This window comes from Zosterops lateralis (assembly GCF_965231275.1).
Source record: "Zosterops lateralis genome assembly, chromosome: 21".
In the NCBI taxonomy this organism is placed as follows: Eukaryota; Metazoa; Chordata; class Aves; order Passeriformes; family Zosteropidae; genus Zosterops; species Zosterops lateralis.
Window position 1 is genome coordinate 9,976,789 of NC_139781.1, and position 24,143 is coordinate 10,000,931.

General features: G+C 49.2%; 3 protein-coding genes across 5 annotated transcripts in view; 2 read left to right on the top strand and 1 right to left on the bottom strand.

Annotated features, from left to right (window-relative positions):
- Positions 1-87: 87 nt before the first annotated feature.
- On the top strand, positions 88-13,475 carry HDAC8 (histone deacetylase 8). 2 transcript variants are annotated; one of them, XM_083876381.1, is made up of 11 exons: positions 88-229; positions 650-702; positions 1,041-1,171; positions 2,746-2,887; positions 4,929-5,056; positions 6,017-6,094; positions 6,496-6,604; positions 8,143-8,315; positions 8,926-9,020; positions 11,147-11,252; positions 12,941-13,475. In XM_083876381.1, the coding sequence occupies exons 1-11, from the start codon at positions 146-148 to the stop codon at positions 12,961-12,963; spliced, it is 1,122 nt and encodes a 373-aa protein (XP_083732507.1). In that variant the 5' UTR covers positions 88-145; the 3' UTR covers positions 12,964-13,475. The 2 variants fall into 2 exon arrangements, with proteins under 2 accessions (XP_083732507.1, XP_083732508.1); XM_083876382.1 differs by having other exon boundaries at positions 89-229; positions 4,944-5,056.
- A 1,734-nt stretch (positions 13,476-15,209) lies between these two features.
- Positions 15,210-19,186, top strand: RPS4X (ribosomal protein S4 X-linked). The gene is made up of 7 exons (XM_083876580.1): positions 15,210-15,246; positions 15,460-15,537; positions 16,048-16,228; positions 16,660-16,757; positions 17,736-17,907; positions 18,290-18,447; positions 19,026-19,186. Exons 1-7 carry the CDS (start codon positions 15,244-15,246, stop codon positions 19,125-19,127), a joined length of 792 nt encoding a protein of 263 aa, XP_083732706.1. The 5' UTR covers positions 15,210-15,243; the 3' UTR covers positions 19,128-19,186.
- Positions 19,187-20,593: 1,407 nt separating this feature from the next.
- The window catches only part of LOC310917838 (protein fantom-like), a 31,523-nt gene continuing 27,973 nt past the window's right edge, over positions 20,594-24,143 (bottom strand). The window contains exons 22-23 of one of the 2 annotated variants that reach the window (XM_083876425.1): positions 23,720-23,853; positions 20,594-21,953 (exon numbers count right to left, since the gene is read on the bottom strand). In XM_083876425.1, coding sequence (XP_083732551.1) covers positions 21,850-21,953; positions 23,720-23,853 — 238 coding nt within the window. In that variant the 3' untranslated portion in view covers positions 20,594-21,849. The remainder of the gene's footprint in view (positions 21,954-23,719; positions 23,854-24,143) is intronic. The other variant, XM_083876424.1, reaches the window with a different exon arrangement.

Sequence of the window (24,143 nt, forward strand, 5' to 3'; positions counted from 1 at the left end):
TGCCTGTTCTTCCGCGGCCGGGCTCGGGGAAGGTTCTGGCGGGGTGGGCCTACAGCTCCCGGCAGGCCATGCGGCCGGAAGTGCCGGTCGCGGCGCGCCCTGGCCGGTGGCGCTGCGGGCGCCGGTCGCGGTTGTACCGGCCCCGATGGCGGCGGTGCCGCCGCCGGTCTACGTATACAGCCCGGAGTACGTGGCGCTCTGCGACTCCCTCTGCAAAGTGCCCAAGCGGGTCAGCGCCGCGGCGGGGGCGAGGGGGCGCGGGGAGCAGAGCGGTGAGGCCCGGGCGCGGAGGCAGCCGGCGCCCGGCACGGCGGTGGGAGAGGAGGAAGCGGGGAGAACGGGCAGCCCCAGCGGGAGGAGTGTGGGCTTAGAGCGGGGAGAGGCCGTCTCTCCGTTCACATCGGCCTTGGCAGCGCGGGCTCGGAGGCTGAAGTGATGCTTCCCTTCCCCGGGAAGCCGTACGCGGCTGTGCTTCTGCCCGGGACACCAGAAGGTCCTTTCGTACGGCGTGGGCACGGGCCGGAGATGGGACCCGGGCAGGGAAAGTCGCTGCTGGACGGAGTGTGAGCCACACCTCGTCTGCGAGTCCTTGGGCTCCTGGTTGCTGGCTTTCTGTCTCCCGTTCTCACAGTCTTAATCTTCTCTTTAGGCCAGCATGGTGCATTCACTGATTGAAGCGTATTGCTTACTTGACCAGATGAAGTAAGTGCTCCCGTTTTCTGTGAAGGCATGTTTTATTCTCTACTAAGCTTTGGAAGGTGCAGAGTAACTTCAGGTTTCACGCTGTCCCTGCTGGCGGCGTGATTGTAGAAGCCCTCACAGTGTGTTTCCGGGGTAAAAGGAAAATGTTTGTTTTGCTACATGGACACGATTACAGTAATTGTGGCAGGTGTAATTCATGGTTACTCTCCTGGTCTGGTGGAGCACTTAAACCTTGCATTTGCAACAGTAACAGCCAAAAGAAGACTCTTAGGGTAAAGGTTAAAGCTGGGCATTCCAGCTGAACCCCCTGATAAGCTCCCTTCTTCCTCTCTGCCTAGGATAGTCAAGCCAAAAGTGGCCTCCATGGAGGAAATGGCGAGTTTCCACACTGATGCTTACCTGCAACACCTGCAGAAGGTCAGTGAGGAGGGGGATGATGACCACCCGGAGTCTGTGGAGTATGGACTGGGTAAGGATGTGCATCTTCAGCAAGCGATTAGTTGAGTGCCAGGGCCAGGATGCTTTCTGCTGGAGCTGCAATTAGAGGAGTGAGCTCAGGGGGATGCTGGGCTTGTTTTTGGAAAGAAACACACTTTGACAGGGTATTGCTGAACCCCAGCAGTCATCTAACAGGCTGGCACTTTCCCTAGTCCAGCAGAGGGTACAGCTAGCCTGACTTTGCTGCTCTGTGCAGCTTAGCCTGTCTCCTGCCAACTGGGGCTGGTGTCCTTTGCTGCTGCTTAGGCTCTGCAACAGGATGGAAGACCCTGGCACTGACTTTGGCCTGGGACTGGCTGCTGCAAGCCTCCTGTGGGGAGGGCATGCGTGAACAGTGGCCTGGAGCTCTAGTGATCAGAGCAGCTGCTGTCTGTCTGCTGACTTATGTCTGGAGCAGAGGGCTCTTGCCCTCCTGGACCTGAGACAGCCTGAGCAATGCAGCAGGTAAAGCTGTGAGATGGCTACGGGCATTGTCTTGGTCTCAGGAATGGGAGGAATGACCCAGGGAGGGAAATGGGAGGCAGAGGTGCAGATTCTGTGCCAATCTCATTAGTGTCCCTTAGACTTTACATTCCTGAAGCCGCTCTGTCTACAGGAAGACAAGCAGGCCTGGTATCATGCTTTGTGGGCAACAGCTGCGGGGAGGCTACTGTAGGACTCAGTGAAGATTATACTATACATATAGGCCTACAGCTTACCTAGGCTTGACTTGTTTGTGGATGTCCATTTTTAGGGAAGAGTTATGTCAGTGACTGTGCCAGGGCTTTTCTGGTCAAGTAGCTAGAGACTTGAAAGTAGTTTATTGTGAGATTTGTATTAGGGACCAGTAGGTTTGGCAAGCCAGGCACACAGCTCATAAGTTGGTTCAGGACACATTTTTTAATGAACATTTGGATTGTTGCTTTTTGTGGTGGGTTGATTTTTGTGGTGTGGGTGGGGGATTTTTGCCAGGTGCCCACCAAGATGCATTCTCTCTCCCCCTCAACAGGGTGGAGGAGAAAATAAAGTGGAAAAAGATCATGTCGGGGTAATAACACGGAGATGACTCTCCAGTTATGATCACCAGCAAAAGAGACTCTACATAGGGAAATTAATTCAATGTATTGCCAATTAATAATAGAATACGGTAGTGAGATTTCAAAATAAAATCACCATCCCCCTCATCCACCTTTCTTCCCAGACTCAGCTTCACTCACAGCTCTTCTACTTTCCCCCTCAAGCAGTGTAAGGGGACAGGGAATGGGGCTTGTGGTCAGTTCACACATCTCTGCTGCTCTATCCTCCTCACTCTTGCCCTGCACGTGTGGGGGGTCCCTCCCACAGGACACTGTCTTCCATTAACTTTTCCAGTTTGGGTCTTTCCTACGGGTAGCAGCTTTTCAAGAACTTCTCCAGTATGGCCCCTCCATGGGATCAGCTCTTCAGGAATAGACTGATTCGGCCTGTGTCAGTCTTGAAGGCTCAAACAAAAGGAATGTGCTTCCCCTGGAGGAAAAGGCTTGTTGTGTCTGACATGTGGACTCTTACCTGGACTCTTACCTGCAGGTTATGACTGTCCAGCTACTGAAGGGATCTTTGAGTATGCAGCAGCCGTGGGAGGAGCCACCATCACTGCAGCCCAGTGCCTGCTGGATGGCAAGTGCAAGGTAGCAATTAACTGGCCTGGAGGGTGGCATCATGCAAAGAAGTAAGAAAACAATCTCTTCCCTTGTGTTTTCTTATCTGGTGTCTGAACCCTGCTTCCTAGCTCCCAGCTTCCCTGCAAACCCTCAGGGTGCAATGATCCTGTTAGAAGAGAAAGCAAGGTGTAAAGGAAGGCAGGAGATAGAGAGGAAAGAAACAGAGGGCAGGGCAGAGGCCTGAGCGGCAGGTCACTGCCCTGTGCTGGTGCTGTCACTGTTATGTGCTGCAGAGCAGGTCTGGGGCAGGTGTACACATAGGTGTCCTGTGATTCCTTGATAAATCATTCTCTCAGGAAGCTGAAGTGAGAATGTGTTTTGTGGGGTCCATGAAGAAGCACAGTGGAGAGACAAATGATTGATGTCACTGCCAGTTTGGAACACAATGAGAATGTGGTAACATGTCCAAATAGTTTTGTGTGGTTTTTTAGGTTTCTTAATACGAGGTTTGAAACAGTTTAGGAATGACCTTGGGTTCCCCCACACTCCATGTGGGAGCTGTCTCCTGTGAGCTCTAACATCAGCAATGATCTTCCAGCACAACAGAAAAGGAAGTAAAAATTCTGTCCCTAAATCCTGTGGTTCTGTAGTGGTAAAATAATTTGTTTCCATCCCATTTTCCATGGAAGTATGTTTTATTTAACTTATCCTCCCTATTTCCCAAAACATGAGGCCTCTTTGCAGTGTAGACAAGACACCACCCTTCCTTGTCCACAGCCAACTGGTGTTTGCAGTGCTGTTCCCTGGGGAGCCTCAGTTCTTGTGGGCCCTGTCTAACTCTGGCAGCTTGTACACACATGTGCAGATGTGACTCTGGTGACTTTTCTGACCTGGCAGAGGAACTCTGGAGGTCTAACAGTGCTGTGCACGTGCCAGCAATACCACCGTCTCAGCCTGTTTCATGGTGGGCACTTGGCTGAAAATGACTTCAGCTGCAGCTTGCTGTGAAAGAAGACTTGCCCTCAGCAGAGCCAAGCCCTCACTCTGTGCAGAACTGATGGCTTTTGGGAAATCTCTTGTTATGTTCTATCTGGATTGCATGGCTTAAAAAAAGCCTGTAATGAAAAAAGTCTTAGCAGTGTTGCTGCTGCTGAGCTATTAGCACTGTTCTGGGAAGCAGAGAGTCTGTTTATAAAAAAGGCATTTAATACTCACTGATCCCAAAGGTACTCTTGTTGCAAAGTATAAAGCACACTTAAAAATAGCTGTCCAGGGCAGATTTAAGAATGCATGTGGACTGCTACTAAGCGATGATGGGAACTTCACTTTGGAGTGAGGCTGGAGTAGGAGTCAAGAAACTTTCTTACTTCTCTGATGCCAGCAAGTAAGCTGTTCCTGATGAATGCCACTGATAAATCTTTCCATGGTACACCTGGTCTCTGTTTAGCTGCTGGGACTCTATCCTGGCTGAGCCCAGGAGCAGTGTCATGAAGGACTACATGTTGGACATCCCATTTGCATTTTCCTGGGAAGGGAGAGAGTTAATTTGGGAAGAGGCTTAACCTTCATAGCCTGAGACTTTAGAACAGTAGGAGAATCCTGTGACTGGCTTGGATCTGCCTTTCACTGCCAGGACCTTCCCAGGAGCTGTGACCCAGACAGAAGGGATGGAGTGGCTGCCTGTCTATGCCTATCCAGAACTCACAGGAAAATGGCTAAGGGGACTGTCCTCTTGGCCTCAGAGAGAGAGTTTGAGTTGAGTGACTCTGAACTTCTTTAAAATGTCTCAGGTACAGAAAGCTAACATTTTACTTGTTCAACAGTGCAATGGTCAGAGGTACCCCCCACAGGCCAAGGTCTCTCCGCAGCAGGCTGACTGATGCTTACCCAGCTGCCAGAAAGCCCAGAGTTGATAAGCAGTTGGCACAAGCAGTCCAGTTCTCTGTGCTTCCCACCCATGTTTTGAGCTACTCCTGTCCCATCTCTTGGTCACTCCTGAGCTTTGGCTGAGTTTTTGTACTCCTCTGTGTCCTTGTGAGGTGGACACCTGCAAAGCCGAAGTGAGAATGCTGGGATCAGCGGTGGTTGCGTTGATATTCAATGTCACAGACATTGTTTTCACAGAGATGAAGCTTCTGGCTTCTGTTACCTGAATGATGCTGTCTTGGGGATCCTGCGGCTGCGCCAGAAATTTGACCGTGTCCTTTATATCGATTTGGATTTGCATCATGGGGATGGTAAGGCCCAGCAAAGGCTGCAAACAGCACAGCTGCACAGACTCAGGGAGGAATGGGAGAAGTCAAGGCCTGTCTCCACAGCAGGGCTCTGCTTGCAACAGCCATGGCTTCGACTCCTTTTGGTTCCCTCAATCCGTTTCTGCCTTGTCCTGCTTTACAGACTTGCCCTTCTCCTTAGACCTTTCTTGAGGGTCTGGGCAAAAGTCTTGTACCTAACGCAACAGATAACATATCCAGTCTCCCATCCTGGCAGAGCAGCTGCTGACAGGGTTTAAGGGTTCATTGCAAGAGGGAAGCAGCCAGTAGTAAGTGGTGCTTTTAAAAGAAGGCTTTATGCTATAAATCTAGAGCCAGAGCTGGCCTTGCCAAAACTGCTCCCTCCTTCAGGGACATTATTTATAGACCATTTAACATTTCCTGCTCTTCTAAATTTTATGATGTGTTTCATTTTGTTCCATTTTCTCCCTGCATTTTGTTTCTGTTAAGTTTCCTATTACTTCTTTTTTCCCTCTTCACCCTCACTATTTTAATGTGTCTTTAAGGAAAAGGCATGTTGAAGCACAGCAGCATTGAGAAAAAGCAAGAGAGCCCAGTAGCACTGGTTCTAGTCAGAGCCAAGCTCTGGCCAAGGCAGCCCTGCTCGGATCCCTCTCGCAGCTTCGCAGCCTAGCAGCGCAGGCAAGTGCTGCTACTGTGGGTAGTGAAATGAGATACTGAGATCCATTCAGTACTGATTAGCATGAGCCCTGCCAGATTCATAGCAGTTGTGATCTTTGCTGCAGTTGAACTCCAGTCTCTGTGGATTGAGGATGTATTTATTGAGCCACATCTGCATTTCTGCTTTGCTCATGCTGCTCCTTCTCTGCTTGCTGCCCTGTGTGTATCAAGCAACTCTGTTCAGACTCTGTCATGTATAGAAATGACACATGAAAGCTTTTTTTCCCTTCCCTTTCCTAACAGGAGTTGAGGATGCCTTTAGTTTCACCTCGAAAGTCATGACTGTTTCTCTGCACAAATTTTCACCAGGATTTTTCCCAGGCAAGTTGAACTTGTAAGGTTTGTGCTCATTCGATTCACATGTCACAGGTGAGGCCTCTGTAAAGGCAAGCCCCATCCCTGCTGTCCAGCTGACGTCTTGCTGCCTCTTCTCTCGACCCAAGAGAAGGAAAGAGGAGGAGCTACATGTTTGGCATTTCCCCCTTTCTGGTTGTAACTGAGCTCTAGGCAGAGACCCTTTGACACTGCGTGGCAGATTGGGGCAAAGGAGAGAACTGCATCCCTCCATCCCGCCTTTCTTGGTGGCACTTTCTTCCACTGGCAGGTGGACTTCTCTATAAGCATGCCAAATATCCTGGCTCTCAGCTTGCCTTTGAGACACTCCACATGTCTCTTGCTGCCGCTCTGTTTTCCCTCCTAATTGAGGTGTTTCTGTTGTGCAGGCACTGGTGATGTGACAGATGTTGGCCTGGGAAAAGGTCGCTATTACAGCGTGAATGTGCCCATTCAAGATGGCATTCAGGATGAAAAATATTACCAGATCTGTGAATCGTAAGCCCTCTTGCTCCAATACAGCTGACTTGGATGGGATTTTAGAGAATAAGACACTACACAGCATAGTATTTTTACAGTTCTTTTTAAGGCTTGTTCCTTGCCCTGTTGCAACCTTTGATTACAATGAACATGGACTGTAAGTTCTCAGAGGTCTTATCTGAATCCTCAAGCAAACTGAATATACAAAGACATTTTGGGTGCTTGGGGGTATCTCTGCCACATATTAGCCTTCCTCCTTAGATAAACCTCCACAGGTGTGTATCTGAGGAGAGACTGAGAAGGAACAAATGTTTTTAGCTGTGGACTTAGGGCTAGATGTTTCTTCTTCAAGTAAGTGCTCTGAATTCTGACTGTGGACATATGCTTGGGGCTTAGCTAAAAGCATTTTCCTAGCACCTTCTGTCTGTACTGGAAGAATGAAAGGCTGAAGGCTGAATATCTGACAGTGACAGAGCTGCCTCCTGGCAGTCCCCTCGGTCCCTCAGTTGATGGTGGACCTCACAAACTGTTGCTCAAGTCAAAACTGGGCTGCGGGGCTTGTTCTTTTCCAGAGGAGAGAAGTTTCAGTGCAAGGCATGTCCACCTCTAACACTTGAAGGCTGAAACTTCTCTCAACTTGTAGGCCAGTAGGGCAGTCATGCAGGGGCCATGCCTTCTGCTGGCTTATTGGTGCCTGCTATTGCTGGGGCAGAGCAGCCCTCTTTGTGTGAGAGGATATGCTTCTGAAAGGCAGCTCAAGGGGCTGAGACATGTCAGGAACCCACTCAGGAGCCTGCTGCATGCATTCACAGGTGAAGGACATAATAATCCACCATAGATTTTCAAGCTGTGTATAGCTAAAGCTTCTGCAAGAGACTTAGAGATCTCTTTGAGCTCTGTCCAGGCTGGGAGGCAGTCACATGCATGACTGTGGATGTCTCGTCCAGCTGTTGTTTCAGGGTGATTGCCTGTACTTCCCAATACCATGATGGGCTTGAAGCATGAAGCTCTGTCCAATGCAGGTTTTTGCAGGCTGACTACACCCTGCACAGAGCTTTTCCTCATAGTTTTGCCTCAAGAGCCATATAGGAGAGAGGAGAGTAAAAGCCTAACCAGAGCCTTCCTCTGTTTCTCCTGTCCTGTCCTGGTGAGAGGTGTCTCAAGAGTTCAAGATTGTTGTTTTGCCAGACCCTGATTTCCACCATGACTTTCACAGGGCAGAAAAGCCCCTGGATTGTCCTGCAGCCAAAATACAGACAGTGTAAATGTGGAGTTTGATGCTACCACTAAACTGGTGAGGACTAGATCCCCCTCTGCAATGTTATCAGTGGTGCTTTTGTGTTCATCAGCCTTTTGATACATGCTCTGAGAGCTAAAGTTGCTGTGGAGGTAGAAGACTAACTGGGAGCAGAGGTAGTGTAACTGGTATGAGTTGGGTGGAAACAGAGACTATAGAAACCCTGAGAGGCATTGGTGGATCTGAATGACCTGGGCCATGCCACCAGCATTCCTCTGTGCTGTGCTGGCATTAACTGGACTGCTCCTCCTCTTCCCAGAGTGCTGAAGGAGGTGTATGCTGCCTTCAACCCTGATGCAGTTGTGATGCAGCTGGGGGCGGACACCATTGCTGGAGACCCCATGTGCTCTTTCAACATGACACCTGAGGGAGTGGGCAAGTGCCTCAAGTATGTCCTGCAGTGGCAGCTAGCAACTCTTGTCCTGGGAGGAGGTGAGTGCATCCTGCTGTTCTCAGAGAAACATGTTTCTCCTCCTGTGACCCTGCCTTGAGTGCCTGCCTGCCCTTGGGCCCTGCACTGGCAAGGATTCAGCAGGGTGACTGCTGGGCAGTGTCAGGACACACTGTGGCACAGTACTGTTTTCTCACACCTGAAATCCTTGATACTGACAGGCGCAAGTCTCATTCCTGACTCAGATCTTGAGTTAAAAGCTGTATGGCTCCTCTGGAGAAGAGAGGAGGCCAACAAACTGACCCTGACGTCTCAGTGACACCTCTGATTGCCATCTCTGCTGATCAGCCCTTCGGTGCATGGGGCTGGGAACTTATCCTGGGTCTGAGATGGTGGCTGTCAGACCAGCCTCTCCCACGCTGGATGTAACTGGCAATCTGCTCTTGCATACACTGTCATTCAGACCTGGCCTTGTGTAGCCAGCAGGTGCAAAAGGCAGATTTTGGGCATGGCTTGAGAGGATGAAATAAGCTGAATTCATGTAGCCTGTGCAGAGTCACTTCATTATTTGTTCCTTCCACTTAAATCTCTTTTTCTCTTTTCCCTTTCCCCACCCTTCCTCCTCAAAATCCCAATTCTTGCTGGAAACAGGAGGTTACAACCTTGCCAACACGGCTCGCTGCTGGACATACTTGACTGGGGTCATCCTTGGGCGTACACTGTCCTCTGAGATTCCTGATCACGAGGTAATGCTTTGAAAAACCTTCCCTCCTCCTCCTCGCAGAAGAGTCAGTTGTTCTGCCTAATCCACACAGCATCCTTGCCACTCAGTCCTGTTTTGTGAGGATATTTATGTAAGAATACTGCCCTGACCTAGCAGTATGGTGGGTGCTTGTGCCCAAAAACGGAGGCTGTCTGCAGCTTTCTGTGAGGGGTCTCACATGCCAATAAACTCCAGTCTCAGTTACAGAGAGGATGGGCAGAAGGATTCTCTGTTTTGCTCAAAGAGCTCTTTAGGATGTGCCTTTTGCCTTTCTCAAGGCTTTAATTTTATTTTTTTTTCCCAGCTGAAGTTCGAGTGGCTATAGTGCCTGTTGCTCTGCTTTCGTCCTCCATCCCCTGAAGGTCCAGTGACCAGCAGTGTCCAATAAAGAATACCCAGGCCCAGCACACTCCAATAAGTTGCTCCTCTCTGGAGTTGACGCAGCACTCACTTTGCAAATATTCTGTTGCTCTGTCAGGGTCCTTGTTGTATGAGGTTGAACTTCCAAACTATTGGAGCAGAGAATTTCTCCAGAAACTGGCCCATTCTCTCCCACATTTTATGCCACTCATGACTATCCATTCTTGGGGCAGATCTCTGAATGACCTTCCTAGAAATCTCTGTCCTGACTCTAAACATGATGTGGACTCCACTGACTCTAAACATGTTATAAACTGTACTGAAGAGACACATAAGAGACATAGAAACAAGAACATGCTTTGTGTAACATCCAAAGGGAATTCAAAATTCTCAAAAGCTGTTGTAACAGGCCTGAAGGACAAAGAGGGAGTGACAAGCTGGGGAAAATTATCCTCTCCTATTTCCCCCTCAGGCTGAGTACTATTATTAATGGGCTACCAAAGGTAGCGCCCGAGGTAAGGGCAGGAGAGGAGCATTGAATGCACATCCCAAATGACCCTCAGTGCCCTTGTTACCATTTCATAAAGTGATACCACACAGTAGAGCAACAAAGCAATCCTGATTCCTCTTCCTGCTCTGAACGTCATCACAAGGAACACATATGCTCACAGATATGTACCACACCTACATGAACAGACCAAGCAACATTGTGGCCAGTGGCTCTGTACCTAATAACAACAAATGCTTAGAATCAAATTTGTTTCCAACCCGCTCTGGGCAGATCTGTTGTTATCTCAACCCTTTGTGCGCCATACTGGGCACCAGTTAAAGTTGTCTTAGGAATGGTATTCTCCAATTTAGTGCTCCTGCTAAGAGCACACACCGCTCCCCCTACTCCCTCCAATTGGAGGCACAAAGGGTAAAGATCACAGTTGAAATAAGAACAATTTACTGGACAGTAACAGCAATAGTAACAATACTAATGACAGGGGGAACAAGAAAAGAAACAATTCACACAGAAACACCCCTGCTCCCCTGACAATAGACAAAACTGCTCAGCTCACTGCCACATTATCTCAGCTGGAAGGAATCCCTTCTGTCTGAAAGAGTCCCTTTCCCCTGTCCTCAGCAATGAGATGAGGTGGTGTAGAATAACCTGTGTCCCAGTCATGCCTCCTCCCAGCTATTGCAAAAACTGACCCTGTCTTGGCCAGAATCACGATACAACATCTGTCAGTAACCTGTGATTCTGCGTTAGCACGCCAACCCTGTGTGCTGCCAATTTCCTGCAGGCTATCTGAGTGCTTAGCCTGGAGAGACACAGTATCCTTGCAGCACACTGACTTCCTTTCCCAGGTGTTTCATGTCATGTTAATGCAGTGTTCAGCAAGGTGGGGGAGATGAACAGTAGGATATGTGATTACAGCACTTGAAATTTAATATTAAATTTTCAGGTAACCATGTGTAAAATGAGTGTCAACAGTTTTCCCAAATAAAACATTGGGATAGACATTGGACTGCTTTTGGCTGCTTCACTGGCCTCTGCTTCCCATCCCTTGAACTGGGAAGCGGTTGAAAACTCCAGGTGGATACAGACACTGCTGAAATACCACCTTGATGTAGTGAAGCTTCATGTGGCTCTAAGGTGGAGAAATGTTTTTTTGCCTTTTTACAAATGTACCCGTGGGGAACCCTCCCTCTAGTCTCAGCCTTCTGAGACCTCTCTCCTGACTTCCCTCTCCCCTGCAGTTCTTCACAGAGTACGGTCCTGATTACGTGTTGGAGATCACACCAAGCTGCAGACCGGATCGCAATGAGCCACAGAGAATTCAAGAAATTCTGAACTCTATCAAAGGTGCGTTGCCCAAGCCAACACTCCTGCTTCAGGCTTACAGGTCTTTTTAGAGAGGGCTTCAGAAGAACTCATTGGAGTTTTTCTCACTGACTGGAAAGATGAACCACATTCACTTGGCTGCTCAGTGTCATTTGCCTCACACATCCCTTGGGATTTTCAGGGTTGGTGATAGAGAGTTATGGGTCCCTGTAGCAAAGTTGCCATCACCTTTGCTGCCATTGCCTTTGCCAGTTGCCATTGCTCTGGCTGGGCAGGGGAGCATGGGGCCTTGTCCTTAATGGAATCATAGAACAGCCCAGGTTCTAAGGGACTTCAAAGATCATCTGGTCCAAACTTTAATGGGAAAGGGAGCATAGACAAGATTATCTAGCAACCTGTCCAGTCACATCCTGATTTGTGGGGATCATAACTGGATGCAGTACTTTGTCAGTCGTGCCTGGAATGAGGTGATCCAGTTTCTCTTAATAATGCTCCCACCCATGCTGCACAGGATCCAGTTTGCTTCACTGCTGCAGCAGCACACTGCTGGATCCCATTCAGCTTGCTGCCTATCAGGACCCCCACATCCATTTCCACAAGTCAGCTTCCCAGTCACATAGATCCTGGCCTGAACTGGGCACCTTCTATCTCAAGTGCAGGACCTTGTGTTTGTCTTTGTTAAACTTAAGACGGTTCTTTTTTAGCCCAGTCTTCCAGCCTGTCCAGCTTTCTAAATGGCTCTCCCATCCAATGTGTTCACCTCAGCACCCAGTTTGGTGCTGTGGCTGTTTTCAGTCTCATTATCCAGGTCATTTATGATGTTGAGCAATATAGGGCCCAGTATCAGTCCCTGGGGGACTCCATTTGTGACAAACTGCAAGACCATGTAAAAACCATTGATCGCTACCCACTGTGAGCTCCCTGTGAGCCAGCTCCCTCCCTATCCCTTTTGCAGACCACCCATCCAGTCTGTGTCTTTCTAGTTGGTCCAGGAGGTGGCAGAAGGAAATAGCTCTCTGGAACTGGTACAGGTCTCCAGCAGGCAGGACCTGAAGCTCTTTAAGTCCAGGACAGGCAGCTGGGTGAGCTCTGCCAGCTCCAGCCAAACTCATTCAATGCCCTTGGCCATCTGTCTTGTCCCTGTCCACCAGAGGGGCTGGGGACAGCAGGGCTTGGCAGCCCTTTTCCATCTGTGTGTGTTGCAGTATGCTGGTGTTAGAAGTAGGGTAGGAAGTGCAATGGCCATGGATACTTTTGAGTGTCCATTCCCAAGCACAGGTCAGTCCTAGGGAGAGGACATCCCCCTCCTTGGGGACCTGTCCAAGAGGGTAGGAGGAACAGCATCACTCCAGAGCTGGAAGGGAGAGCTATGAACTCCTGTCTGTGAATCCAGCTGGACAGAAGAATAAGGCAGCAGGGAGTGAGTACGTGCCTCTCGGATGCTGGTCCGTGAATCCTGAAACAGCATTCAGCATAGTGAAAGCAGTGGCAGGGTCCCCCTGTGGTAATTTCCAAAGCCTAGCTCGAACAACGGCAGCAGCCTCTGCAAATGGAGCGAGGGGTCAGCAGGAACTGAGATCTGTGCTGAAGATGGAATTCCCATATTGTGGCCTAGTTCATCAGGCATAGGAGTGGCACTCCTTGCCAGGTCACTCCATCAGGCTATAATATCAGTGGAAATACCCTTTTCTGCTTCCTTTTGTTTGCAGGGAATCTGAAGCACGTTGTTTAGCAGCAAAGGAAGGCTCAGGCAAGAGCATTTTCTATGGGGAAGACAGCCTATTTGTGTGAACACCTGGTGAAATTTGTGGCTGCAGAGAAACTTTCGAAGAAAGTACTGTTGGTTGGTTGTTTCTTTTCTCTTTAAAGAAGAAAAGCTGCTGCATGCCATAACCACTGTGGCTCTCCCCAGGCAGAGTTGTGGGTCCTGCATCCACAACCTTCCAGTGCTGGCACAGCCTCCCTTGCTCCTTTCTCTTTCCTTTTTTAACAACAGTTTGTTCTCACAACTGCTTTTAAATGTATTTTAAGAGATGGACTGCTCAGAGGTGTCAGCCCTCCTCAGCTGTAGCCCAGTGCAGTGTTACCTCTCTGGCAGGGCCACAGCCTCAGAGCTGCCCACTCGGGAAGTAGAGCCTAGGGCTACCCTGAGGCACCACAGATTGTGTCTCTTACCCACAGAGAGGCGCATACACTGTGTTTTTTAACTGGGAAATTTTAAAAAATAAAATACTTGAAATACTCCTCCCGCCCTATCCTTTCTTCTTCCACCCACCCTGCCTTTCCAGTGGTCTTTTCCACAGCCCCTGCCCCATCCCTTCCACTGCAGAGCCATTTATGAGCTCCTGAAATCCTGCACAGAGGTGCCAGACCCCGGAGAGCCTCCTAAGAGTGTTGAGGGAGATGCAGGACATTGTGGCAGCTCCTGTCCTGGGAGATCTCAGATGAACTTCCAGATGCTCTGGTGCCCCATGAGAGCTGCCACGAGGTGTCTCAGCAAGGGAACAAGTATACAGGTATCTGGGGCAGATCTTTCCCAGTGCCAGGGGCCATGGAGCCTGGCCTCTATTGCCTTTTCCCCTCATTCTCCTTGCCCATGGACTTTTTATTTTGGTGGATTGATTAAAGATGTCCAGTCACTGTGGGAAAGCATATTTCCTGTGGCTTTAGTTAGATTATGCTGGAAGAAACAGCAAGAAAAGGGACTTCCAGCCTGGCTTTGGCTTTTGCTCTGTTGTTTTTCACTGCTGATTGAAACAACAGGAAATCTGGTGTGGAGACAGGTCAGGAGGATGTAGCTCCCATGACTCCTGACCCCTTGCCTGCTTCCATGTACCCCTGGCACCTCGTGTGGTGTGGTGTGTGGTGTGGAGAGACCAGTCTTGTGTGGTGACTGCTGTCAGGAGGCTGGTGCTGCCACTGCCTCAGCAAAGGATCCCAGTGCCTGGCGAGATATCAGACTTGGGGACTGCCCATCCAGGGAAAAAGGTGAGGAATGAGAGAGCAGAGAAGCTGGCCAGCTGCTGCCTCTGACCCACCTCAGGGCCCCATGTGCTCTGTCCCCACAGAGGCAGACTGCCCTGGGAGCTGTGGGAGGAAACCCCACAAGTGTCAAGTGTTGTGGTGAGGTGCTTCTTAGGTGGAAATCCCACTTCATCCAGAGTGGGATGCTTGCCTTGCTATCCATGCAGGCGTGGGGGTCAGCCGGCGTGCCACTTCAGTTCCCTCTCTGGGTACGTCCCTGGACCCCGCCCGCCCAGGGCAGCCCGCGCCCCGCCGAGCACTGCCGTGTCCTCCTGAGGCCGGAGCTGTTTACAGTCCCCTCCCCAGAGGATGAAGGACCTCACGGTCTTTTCCTGCTACCCCTTCAGGACTGAAGAGGTGCCAGCGGTGGGGACTCCGCCTGCTCCCCGCCTCTGTGCCCCCCCAGGTGGGTCCCAATCTCCTGGCCAGCTTGTGCCTTCAGAAGCTCTACATCCAGAACCGCGCTGCGGGGAGACCCCGGAGCTCCAGAGAGCCTCCCTGGGAGATCTGGGACCACTTGACCCCCGAACTGCCTTCAGGAGTGGGCGCTAAGGCCCGGCGTTAGGTTTGGGGGCTGCGAGGGGGTCCCAGCTCTACCTCGGGAGGGGCCGTGGCAGGGAGAAGGCGTAGGCGAGGGCGGGCAGGTGTGGGCAGGGAGAGGTCCCGGCACAGCTGTTACCCCTGGCTCGGCCCCCGATACTCACACAGTCTCCCAGACCGCAGGGCCAGAACGTGGGGGGCTGTCCCGTGCCATCAGCGATGACCAGCTGATGACCACGGACGCAGTGCCCGGCCAGGAGCAGGGAGTCTCGGAGCCGGGTGCCCCCGCCGGGGCCGCCAGGAAGGGACGAGCCTTCCCGCGCTCCCCCTCACCTCACGGGCGGCCCTGAACCTCCGCGCCGCCAGGGGGCGTCGCACGTCGCTGCCACACGATTTGTTCTTCCGCGGCGGGCCGGAAGCACCGGCCCTTTCTCGGCGGAGCGCAGCCATGGTGAGTGCGCGGTGGCTCCGCTCCTCGCCGCCATCCGCCGCCATCCCCCGCTCACCGCGGGCTATGGCCACCCTCACGGGGCAACAAGAGCGGGAGGGAGCCCGGCGCTAGGGTCTGAGGGGCAAGAGTCTGAGGGTGCCGGGGAGGGATGGCTGGGAGCGGCCGGGCCTGGCGGCGGCCCAAACATCCCCCTTAACATGTCCCCTCCTGTAGGCTCGCGGTCCCAAGAAGCATCTGAAGCGCGTGGCTGCACCCAAGCACTGGATGCTGGACAAGCTGACGGGCGTCTTCGTGAGTGCGGGCCTAGTTTGGGCTTGAAGCTGGGGTCGGGCTTGGGTTTGTGGTTGAGGCCGGGATCGGAGGTGGGGCAGCCGCAGTCACATCAGGGGAAGTGTTCGGGTGCTGCGCGGGGGCGAGCAGTGCACAGGGCCAGTTGTACAGGGCAGGGGGTGTTTAACGTTAAGGTCTTTGTGAATAGCGTTCGTCTTCCTCCGTTTGCAGAGGATGTGATGGGGTCGTTGGCTGTTCTCTTTTAATCTTCTTATTGTGCTTTTCCACCTCTGGAAATGGATGGATGGATGGTTATGCTCTGTTGGGAGCAGTTTTATGAGGCTGGCAAGACATGGGGGAAACTGCTGTGAATACCAAGAACAGAGAGTTTCAGCTGGTCGCTGCCTGCGTGGCAGCTTCACTTTGTGCTGCTGCCCTTCCGTGCTCTTGCGGGACCTCTTGGCGCCATGGTTTCCTTCTCTGGGGTGGTTGATGCTGCTTGAGCCTCCAGCAGAAAGTTTCTGTCTGCAGGCACCGCGCCCATCAACAGGCCCCCACAAGCTGAGGGAATGCCTTCCCCTCATCATCTTCCTGCGCAACCGGCTGAAGTATGCTCTGACAGGAGATGAGGTCAAGAAGATCTGCATGCAGAGGTTCATCAAAATAGATGGCAAAGTCCGCACTGACATCACCTACCCTGCAGGCTTCATGGGTGAGTAGGTTTGGGGCACTTCCTTAAGCAGCTCTTCTACACTGGCCAGGGAGTGTTTTGTGGGGCTGGCATTATTTAAGGGGCCAGGTTTCCCTGCTGGAGTTGAAGAAAAGATGTATAAGCAGTTGTTACTTAGTTTAGAATTGGACACTGCAGTGAGTACTGTACTCAGATATCTGTAGCCTGTAAGTGCCTGCTTGACCTGGGTAACTTGCTCTTCAGATTCCAACCTTCAGCAGTTTTTGCTAATTTGCAGTCTGTCACAGCAAAAGATGTGAGCCTGTGGTCAAGGGTAGATCCCAACCTCATCAAGCACATCCTAAGTGTAATTCAGCAGTCTCTGTTTCTTTTTAAATGTGAGCTTAATCCCAAGTTAGGATTATGGTAATGAGCTGATAACAGCTGCTTTATATTTCCCTGTCTACAATCAGATGTCATCAGCATTGACAAGACAGGTGAACATTTCCGCCTGGTGTATGATACCAAGGGCCGGTTTGCTGTTCACCGCATCACACCTGAGGAGGCCAAGGTGAGGAGCTTCAATATGGTGTAAGCATGAGCCCAGTTGGGTTTGGCTGGGGCAGTGCTTCCTCCTTAGCATCTCCTGAAGGAGAGCTGATGTCTCTCTTCCCTGATAGTTGAGGCCATGATGCACTTGAAATTGGGGTTCTCAGGGTTGTGGTGAATCCTGTGCTGGGGGGAGATCTCTTGGTTATGTGAAAGTAGTTCACAGATGGGTGTAGGTGCATTGTCTGATGCTGGAGGTAGATGATGCTGTTGGCATGGGTGCCTGTGGTGTAAAAGCCTTGAACTTCTTCCCAGGACAACAAAACTGCCTACTCAACCCTGGCTGCTGGGGAGTACTTCCTCATGCATTTTCTTAAACCAGGCATGGTGTGCCTGAGCAGAGACGCTGTGCTCTGCTTTGCATCTCCTTCCTTAAGGCAGGCTGTGCAGGCATGCAGCTGTGTGCATGGCAGAGCTGGCTGTGCTGGAGCCAGCTGTGGTGTGGTTCTCCATGGGATGTGCTTCTCTGACTACTACTCTGTGTTGATCTGTGAGGTTCAGAGAGGCTACAAGGGAGTTAGGGTGACAGGCAGGAGGGAAATCAGTGCCCTGGAGGGTACAGATCTCTCTCGGGTTCTGGAGAAATGCAGCCTCTGTTTCTGTTGTGTATCCATGGGCTTTGGGGAAAAATAAAGGAATTGCCCTGGTAAAGACTTTCCTGTGAAAGTGCAGCTGATGTTTGTGGGGAGGCTGAAGCCCAAGGTGGGCTGCTACTCTAAACAGCAGAGGTGTTTTTGGGTGGGCTGTAGCAGAGCTGCATGGCAGTTGTTCAAAAGTTGTTACTGAGACAGGGAGCTAGACAAGTCACTCCATGGGCTCATGTTGTGAGCCCTGAGTGTCTGGGTGTTTTGCAGCCTGATGGCTCTTTGAAGTACAAGAGTTCCCTAGTCCATGGCATTGCTCGCTATCTCAGCTGAGAGGTATTTGATTTTGTTTGCAGTACAAGCTGTGCAAGGTGAGGAAGATCTTTGTGGGCACCAAAGGAATTCCTCACTTGGTGACTCATGATGCCCGCACTATCCGCTATCCAGACCCTCTCATCAAGGTGAATGATACGGTCCAGATTGACCTGGAGACAGGCAAGATCACAGACTTCATCAAGTTTGACACAGGTAGGTCTTGTATCCCATTAAAGCACTGCACCTTTTCCCACTGTGGAGAGCAGTGTGGAAGTTAAATGCTAGGCATATTTTCACTGAAATAGAGAGGCAGTGGTGTCAACCTTTGGAAGGGGTTTGTTTCCCAGGAGCATGTCCACCTGTGCCCTGGCAGTGAGAAGCATTTGGCAGGGACTTGGCAGTTCTGAGGCACCAGGTAGAAGCAGCGGGCTGGTGGGGAGGTGCTTCAGCTCATCTCCTGGTGGTGAGAGACGGTTTCAGTCGCAGAGCTGTGAGCAGTGCTAGCACAGGTGGGATGGGAATGTTTGGTATGGGCAGAGAGCCCAGGTGAGACACCTGGTGCCAGTTCTTGTCACACCTGTATTCCCTTACTCAGGTAACCTGTGCATGGTGACTGGTGGTGCCAACTTGGGCCGTATCGGAGTGATCACCAACCGGGAGAGGCACCCTGGGTCGTTTGACGTGGTTCATGTGAAGGATGCCAACGGCAACAGCTTTGCCACCAGGCTCTCCAACATCTTTGTTATTGGCAAAGTAAGGCTGTGGCAGCACCAGGTGGGGGGTTCTCTCTTGTGTGGGGCTGCTGGCTGAGGCAAAGAGCCTTGGTGTTTCCTTAGGCAACTGTCTTCCCACACAGTGGAGCTTCAGTGCTGGCCTCTGACTTGGCTCCCTGTATTCCTGCTCTGGGAAGGGGAAGAAGCATTTGCAGCTTTAGGAGTGAGGATGTTTTCAAGAAGCAGCCCTGAAACCTGAGAGCTAGGGGCTGAGCAGTTCTCAGACCTTGGTGTAATCTGGGCAGCTGCTGTGACTCGAGAGTGTCCCCCATAAAGCCTCTACTGTCTTACCATCCCTGATGGGCTCTTTGTGCAGGTTGTGGAGGGGGTGGTGTTTCAGTTCTGGCTGAAGCACATTCTTCATGGATGTGACTGAAGGCACCTGTAGACCTGTGCATCCCTGGCACCTTCTTTAGGGGCCTCTGCTGTACCAGTGCCACCACCATGTGTACCTGACCCAGCATGAGCCAGGGGTGGGCTTCTGCTGCTTTCCCCCTTAGTGGGAGAGCTGTGTTGCTGTATAGGTTTCCTGATGTGGTTTCTTCTCCCTTGCTGCAGGGCAACAAGCCATGGATCTCCTTGCCCCGTGGAAAGGGCATCCGCCTGACCATTGCTGAAGAGAGAGACAAGAGACTGGCAGCCAAGCAAAGCAGCGGATGAAGTCCAGCTCAGGCTGACGCTGGTGCTGTCAGTGTGTTAATTAAACCATTTAGTACATGGCTCTGACTGGCTGGGGAGTGTCCTGGGGCTAGGGTGGGGAGCCGTGCTGCCAGTGCCAGGCCCTGCTCTACAGAAGGTCCTGCTTCTCTGAGGAGACTCCCATCCATCTGAGCAACTACCACAAGGCAAGGAGGAAAGGTCAGACAGCCTGATTCAGACTGCTCTGTCCCAGGGAAGGTGTTGGCACAGATGCTCCTGGATGTGCAGGAGAAGCAGGGGTGTGGGGAGAGCTAGTTGGGTTCTCCTGTAGCCAGTAGTACCAGGTCAACTTGAGGGGTTATCCCAGCTGTGTTGGGATTCAAGGGTATTGGTACTCCAAGCCTGGCTGGTGGCCATGCACTGGGGAGATCCCTCAAGGACCACTCTTCTGTGTCTTTTCTGTTGGAGGTGGAGGGTGCAAGACATTACTGACAACCTGGACTAAGCAGGAGGGGAATGGGCTACTGGGGACACTAAGCACGAGCCTGGCAGTGCGCTGATGCCCTGCAGGAGCCAGGGAGCTGGGGACTAGTTGTGAAATGGCCTTGGAGGACAAGGTGGGCAGGTGTGGGCAGTCTGCCCAGTCAGCAAGGGCAGCCGCACAATTGGGCTGTGCCAGCAAGGGTGGAGGAGGCACTAGGGAGGGGAGGCAGTGCCTTAACATAGCATGCAGGCTGGAGCCACCAGGTCCAAGCAGGTGTGGGCACTGTGCAGCAAGTAGAAGAGCTGGAGTGATGGAGGCGTAGAAGAGGCTGAAGGCACAACCTTTGCTCTGTTGGGCCTGGAGAAGAGGAGCCCTGGAGTCTCTCCCACTCTGCCTGCCTGCATTGGCCTTGTAAGATGGATGGGGCACAGATGTGCAGGATTGGCAAACCGGCATCTTTTATTGGCTTCATCAGGTATCCATGGTGAAATGTAGCAATGGATTATCCAGTGTGGGTCAGTTAGCCAGATTAGGTTGCTTCGTGTGGGTTATCCCAAATGAATTGTCTGTTGAGCATTATCGCGGGTTGATCTGGTGTTTTGATACTGTTCTTCGCGTGCATCCACGCCTCGTGTCCTTTTCCCGCTCCTCGGCTGTTACCTCCCGCTCTCTGCCCCCCCGGAGGGCTCCCCGGGCTGGGACCCCACCGAGCCGCGCTGGCGGGCGCCACCGTGCGGTCAGTAGCTGCTCCTGCAGCCAAGAAAGCCGCGAATGCGCGTTGACCGAAAGCGGGTGTCTCTCCCTGCTGCCACCTGCTGGCCAAAATGCCGAACTGCAGGTAAGCAGCTAAACCCGCGTGTCCGGGCCGCGGCGGGAGCGGCTCCCGCTCCGCACGGGCACCAGATGCCGGCGGCGCTCGGAGTGCAGAGCGCGGAACTGCAGCGCCGGTACCGTCGGCGCGCTGGAGCCACTGCCGCCCAGTGTCTGAGTGCCCCTTGGGACCGCCACTGCTCCTGTGCCTGCGCGGGTGCTCGGGAGCAGCGCGGCAGAGCACTGGATGCGGCGGTGACAGCGGTGGATGGGGATGAGGTTGCAGCAGCGGTGAGATGACAGCCTCATTACCACTGAAGTCAAAGGCTGTCAGCTTGTGTAGCTACTTATGAGTAGGTAATCAGAATAACCATCAGCTTGTAACAAGCAAAAGAGAGTTTATTTTATTGATTTTTTTTTTGGTAGTAGTAGAAGTACCACATATTTGCAACATTTTTTCAAGAATGATTAAGTTCTTAATACATATGGAAATAATTCTGCATTTAACAAGAGTGACAGTTTATCTAAATAGAAAATAGATTATTTTCCAAATCCGCAAAAATGTAAAACAAATAATTGCTAATTGTGTAGAAGACCTGTCTTTCACTATTGCAGCTATCCTAACTCTTCAAATAATCTATGCCTAATATAAAAAAACTCCGAACCCAGGGATAAGCCATAACAGATTTAGCGCTGAAATCTACAGAAACATTACCTGTGCAAACCACACTGATAACAATAATGCCATCCCTAGAATTAAAAAAAAAAAACAACAAACCCAATTAAATTATTAGATGGTGTATTAAGTGCAAAAGCTGCTCCACTTAGATCTAACTTAGATCTAGCTTTGGCTTCAATTTGGATTGAAGTGACGTGTAGAAACGCATCTCCTTTTTCCACTATGAGAACAGTCAGGCATTGGAACAGGTTGTGCAGAGAGCAGTTAAACAGTCCCCATCCTTGGAGGTTTTCAGACCAGGCCTAACATAATACCTAATCCTGCAGTGACTGGACTAAAAACTACCTGAGGTCACTTCTAACATGAATGATTGTATTCTGACAGAACTACTCTTAGTAAGAATCTACAAGCATTTCTGTTTGAAGGTTCACCATCACTTATTTCCTTTGAGAAAATCAGATACCTCAACTGGTATCTGATAATTTACAAGCAAGCTTGCATTTGAAACCAAACTTCGTTGGAACTAAGTTAGACTGTTGTACTATCAAGTGTTGAGAGCCTGAAGTATGATTCAGCAAGGACCTTAGAGACAGGAAAACAGACTGAAAAGTGTACAAAACTTTATACCTGAACATCAAGCATCTTTTTCATATACATTTTACATTAAATATACTGTAAGAATGACAAAGATCTCATTTTTGATCAACCATCAGGTGTATCTTTACACTGGGACCAAGAACTTCAACAGGCAAATGTCCCTTTCCTGCCTCCTATTCATTTTTGCATTCCTCATGGACTGAACGCAGTGCATTGAGGGCTTCCACCGTCACTGTGAGCTTTCCAATTACTGTACTGGCATCTTGTGAATCAAAAACTACAAAGGAAACATCAGAAATCAGCATTAGCTATTTAACTTAAGATTTCACTTTTGTTTTGATAATTTTCTTTAGTGTTTGGACACATTAAAGGGCAACTAACATATGTTAAAAAAAGGGATAAATAAATAAATAATAATCTTGCAGGTCAGGTCCTCAGGCTTCTGGAAATTAACCACTCTTAGAACTAGAACATCAACAAAAGTATTAGTGATGAAATTAATTTAAAAAGGAAACTGTTGATATAATAACTGTCTATATAAAAGAATTATTTTTCACAATATGTAAATAAAGATGTTCTGAATTTTATTAAAGACATATCTACATACATAGGAATAGTTTTAAGTAAAAAAACACACCAATTAATGCATTTTCTACACTGTGTATGATGGATTGGGCCAAATCAGCCTCAATGAATCACTCAGTGAACTGTCAGCTTCAAGAACAGACTTCAAGGGACTGTATCCTTTTTACTTAAAAGAAGAGCAGGATAGTTGAAGTTAATTATATCAGAAGATAACACTAATTGTATTTTCTCAGTTTTCATACTGTCCTATTATCTTTGAGACATACTGTTAGATGTTTTGACTGTATTTTTCATCTATCTTCTTGCTTAGTCATTCACTTAATCGCTTCAAATTTCACATAAACTACTTTGACAAAATCAGCAATTGTAAAGTAGTATTGAAAGGAACAATATGAAAAAGATTTATGATTGCAAGCCTCAAAAAGAATAAAGGAAGTTTGGCATCTAACTTGAGAATGATTTTACCTTCTTGTGGTAGTGTCCTATGAACTTTCCTGTGTCTACGTTTATTATTTTTCCTTAAACCATTTTCCAATTCAGAGAACGTGTATAACACTACTTAGGAATTCTGTTTATTGTGCCCTTACATTTAACTGACATCTCTGTCCAGATCTGAAGAACTGATCCTTTTACAACGACTTCATCCAAGAAAATATACAGATATATTATTTTCCATGATCTGACATATTTTAACATAAAATTAATTTAAATTCTCTGAAACATCTTAATTTTCAGAAAATATGGAAGTTTATATGTTATGGATGCAATAAGAATCTCCAAAAATCTGTACAGCATATGCAGGAAAGGGGAGAAGTGTGGAAGGGAAAAAGAATAAAAGTATTTCTAGCTATTATCATTTTCATAGCTACAATTAACATAAAATAAAAATTAGTTTAAATGTCAGATGATTAGGGGAAGAAATGCTCCCCACAATATTGAAATAGTTGTCATTACATGGCTATGATTAGTTTACAGTAACTAGTAATAAAACCTAGTCCTCCTGTCCTAAAAATTCTCTCAGATGATGATTAGGAATTTTAAGAGTTTTGTGAAAAGTGACTTTCAAAAATTATATTTACATAACTGATCAATATTATCAAATGGGATTTATGACAGTATGGCCATAAATTCCTGAACAAAAATCAATCTTCCAATGAGAGATTACAAAATACATTTTTGGAGGAGCTTTTGTACTTCGAGAAAAATTATTGGTGGAGAAAAGCTTAAGTTGCTCAGCCACAGCAGGAATTGCATCAAATCTGTATGTTATTTTTCTAGAGTACGGAAATTTGATTATTTTTAGAATTTAGAATGTGGAAGTTATTAGTTAATATTAAAGAGTTTCTAATTGAAACTATGTTAAACAATTACTTGCACAGTAATGCCTGCAAAGTAAAGTAGAAATTCAATAAATTTTAGGGTACAAAAGTTTACAAGAAAGTGATTTTTAAAACTTACCATCAATATCTTGCTCAATGATATCTCTTTGCTTCTGGAATATCTCTTTTAAACTGACATAAGCAAACCCAATATCCTCACATTCGAGATCCTGTTCATCATCTGGGGGATCACTGACCACTGTAAATTTTAGGCTAAACACACACACACAAAAACAAAGATATTTTGCTTTTAAAATGGGTCAAAAAATCAAATGATAAAAAAAAGAAAACCCACACTATTTTACAAGTTTAAAATGCATAGAATTGGTGTATGGACAGAATCTTCCCATAAATTTTGTTTCTTGGTGGTCATCTTGCTACGATAAAATGAGAAACTGGACTACTGATGAACTTCTGCCCTCCTATTTAGTCAACACAGAACTGAAATTTCAGCACAAGCCAAACCAGACATTCTGGTAAATCTGGGAAACAACCTACGTAGT